Source organism: Penaeus chinensis, chromosome 37, assembly GCF_019202785.1.
Source record: "Penaeus chinensis breed Huanghai No. 1 chromosome 37, ASM1920278v2, whole genome shotgun sequence".
NCBI classification, from domain to species: Eukaryota; Metazoa; Arthropoda; class Malacostraca; order Decapoda; family Penaeidae; genus Penaeus; species Penaeus chinensis.
Genome location: NC_061855.1, coordinates 3,640,305 through 3,642,804, shown reverse-complemented (window position 1 = coordinate 3,642,804; position 2,500 = coordinate 3,640,305). Strand labels below are relative to the sequence as shown.

The window sequence follows — 2,500 nt, the reverse complement described above, 5'->3', positions numbered from 1 at the left end:
TGTAGTTTTAAGCTAAAGCATGTTTTGATGAGTTATTGTGTAAAAAAAGAAAACGATGCCAGAAGGGGACTTTTATTCTGTGTTCACTCAAGATATGTTAGTAATCCTCTTGATTATAAGATTGGATAAGGAGAGGAAGACCCACCTTCCCCCTGCAAAAAACAACCTAATATTAATTCTTCACTTAAAAGGTTGGAAGAACAAGTGCGTGTATTAATGGCTGAGCGTCACGAAGTGGAGAAGAAGCAGCGTGCAGAACATGAGGCCCAAGAAATAGCCTACGTGTCCAAGTTACAGCAGTACCAGGCCACCATTGCTGCGCTTGACCAATGCAACCCGACAGTTGTAGAAGAGAACCCCCCCATCCAACACACTAAGGTCGGTACTGGGGTCCTTGATAGACCTCTCTGTGTGTTTGACGCCTGAAATAATCGTTGTTGTCCCTAGTGTTGCTCTGAGGTCTATAGCCTGATATAACATTGCGTATACCGTGGTATTCTCTGTCTTTCGTGTGATGGAACGTGAACTGAATTTCATGGAAGTGATTAATGGGTAAACCTTATTCTTTCATTCCTCTGTTACAGTCCTTTGGCAATGGATTGTAATGTGTGAAGTTGCATTTATGATTAGGTTTGTGAGTAACCTATCATCACATACATGTGTCGGGTGTAACACGTCATTGTTAGTGTTCTGTATTTTGCCCCTCCCCACCCTCTTTACTCGGTTTTGTATGTGTGAATTTGAGGGAAAAATTCTGGTTTATTCAAAATCTGAACATAATTTGACTGACGACACATAGCCCTCCATGCCAGGGGAGAGGTATTCAGTTGTTCCTTCTTTGCACAGGTGGCGTCGGAAGAGTTCCAATACCACAAGGAGGCCCTTATTAGTAATGAATCTGTTGTGCAGATGCTGGCTGAACGGTGTCGCACTCTGGAGCAGGCCAATAAGAAATTACAGTCTGAGGCGCGGGCACAACAGCAGCAGTATGAAGTGTGTTTAGACCGCGTTGCTACACAGGTCGTCCAAGCTCTCCTCTCGCAGAAGGTAATGAATCTTCTACTTGGAAACTAGTTTTTTGCTTTGCATTTTGTTTTGTGATTTTATGGTAAAGGATTTTGAGCTAATCTGAAGTCAGCAGTCAGAAAAAGTAATATTTTTATTAGAGAATGATTGAAGTCTATCAAGATTCAAAAAATAATTTGATGAAGGAGAACTGTCATATATTTGATTGTAACATTTATTCTTACAAGGATACTGAAAGGTATCTCTCCTCTCTTTTCTCTGCCTCCTCCTCTTCCTCTTCCTCTTCCTCTTCCTCTTCCTCTTCCTCTTCCTCTTCATTTTTTTCCCTCTTCCTCTTTATATTTATCCTCTTCATCCTCTTCCTCCTCCTTTTTCATGTTAATCCTCCTGTCTTCTCCTCCTCTTACTCTTCTCCTCTTACTCTTCTCCTCTTACTCTTCCCCTTTCTCCTCCTCTTCCCCTTCCTCCTCCTCTTCCTCCTCCTCTTCCTCCTCCTCTTCCTCCTCCTCTTCCTCCTCCTCTTCCTCTTCCTCTTCCTCTTCCTCTTCCTCCTCCTCCTCCTCTTCCTCTTTCTCTTCGTCTTCCTCTTTGTCCACCTCCTCCTCCCCCCCAAACAGAGACATACTAAATTATTATTGCTATGATGCAAAGCAGAATAAGACATTAATATTCTCAACAACTCTGTGCTTACCATAGCCAAAGAAACACTAATAGTGCCGACCCCTTCCACGCCTGACATCCTCTCTCTCCATGGCAGTCACACCAAGAGCAGTGTGTGAAATTGGCCAACCAGGTCCAGGCTCTCAGACGGCAGAACGCAGCCCTCTCCTCATTGGTTGGCCACGGGTCCTCCCCTCAGACCCTGCCCTGCTCCTACCGGCATGGGTGTGCGCCCCATGCGGACCCCCCTACCTTCCTCAGTCTCCCCACGTCGTTTACCAAGAACAGACAGGTAAGTTTTTTTTTTCATTTATTGCGTTTGTCTATTTTTTCTCTTTTGATCTCATGGGGTTATGGGGGGGGGGGGGGGTCAGGAAATGGGATGGAGATTTCATTTCTTCTCTTATTGTGAGAAAGGGTTTAGGGGCAAAACTAAAGGTAATGCTGGGTTTCAAAAGGGATTTCAAAGGCTGTCTGAAATGTAAATGATAGATATGACTTGCATGTTCTTGAGTGATTTTTTTTTTTTTTTTCAGAATTATGGTTTTATGAAAAAGTAGTGGTAGATTATATTTACTTTTTTTCTTTTTATCCTCCCAAGCTGCTTTACTTAACCCTTTTTTCTCTCTGTAAATAACATACAAAAATTACACACATACAATAAGTAAACCTTTAGGTCACAAAACATTTTAGAAGCCTCATTGATTTGTTTAATATGTGGATGTTTTTCATTAATTAATTTTGATCCTATTTTGATGTATCTGGTTGAAATTAGACCACATTAATATGCATTTGGACCCCAGGCAAGGAGGCG

General features: G+C 42.3%; 1 protein-coding gene across 1 annotated transcript in view; it reads left to right on the top strand.

The window, feature by feature from the left end:
- The window catches only part of LOC125045237, a 25,396-nt gene that overhangs the window by 16,363 nt on the left and 6,533 nt on the right, over positions 1–2,500 (top strand). The window contains exons 4-6 of the mRNA XM_047642394.1: positions 192–378; positions 847–1,047; positions 1,784–1,978. Coding sequence (XP_047498350.1) covers positions 192–378; positions 847–1,047; positions 1,784–1,978 — 583 coding nt within the window. The remainder of the gene's footprint in view (positions 1–191; positions 379–846; positions 1,048–1,783; positions 1,979–2,500) is intronic.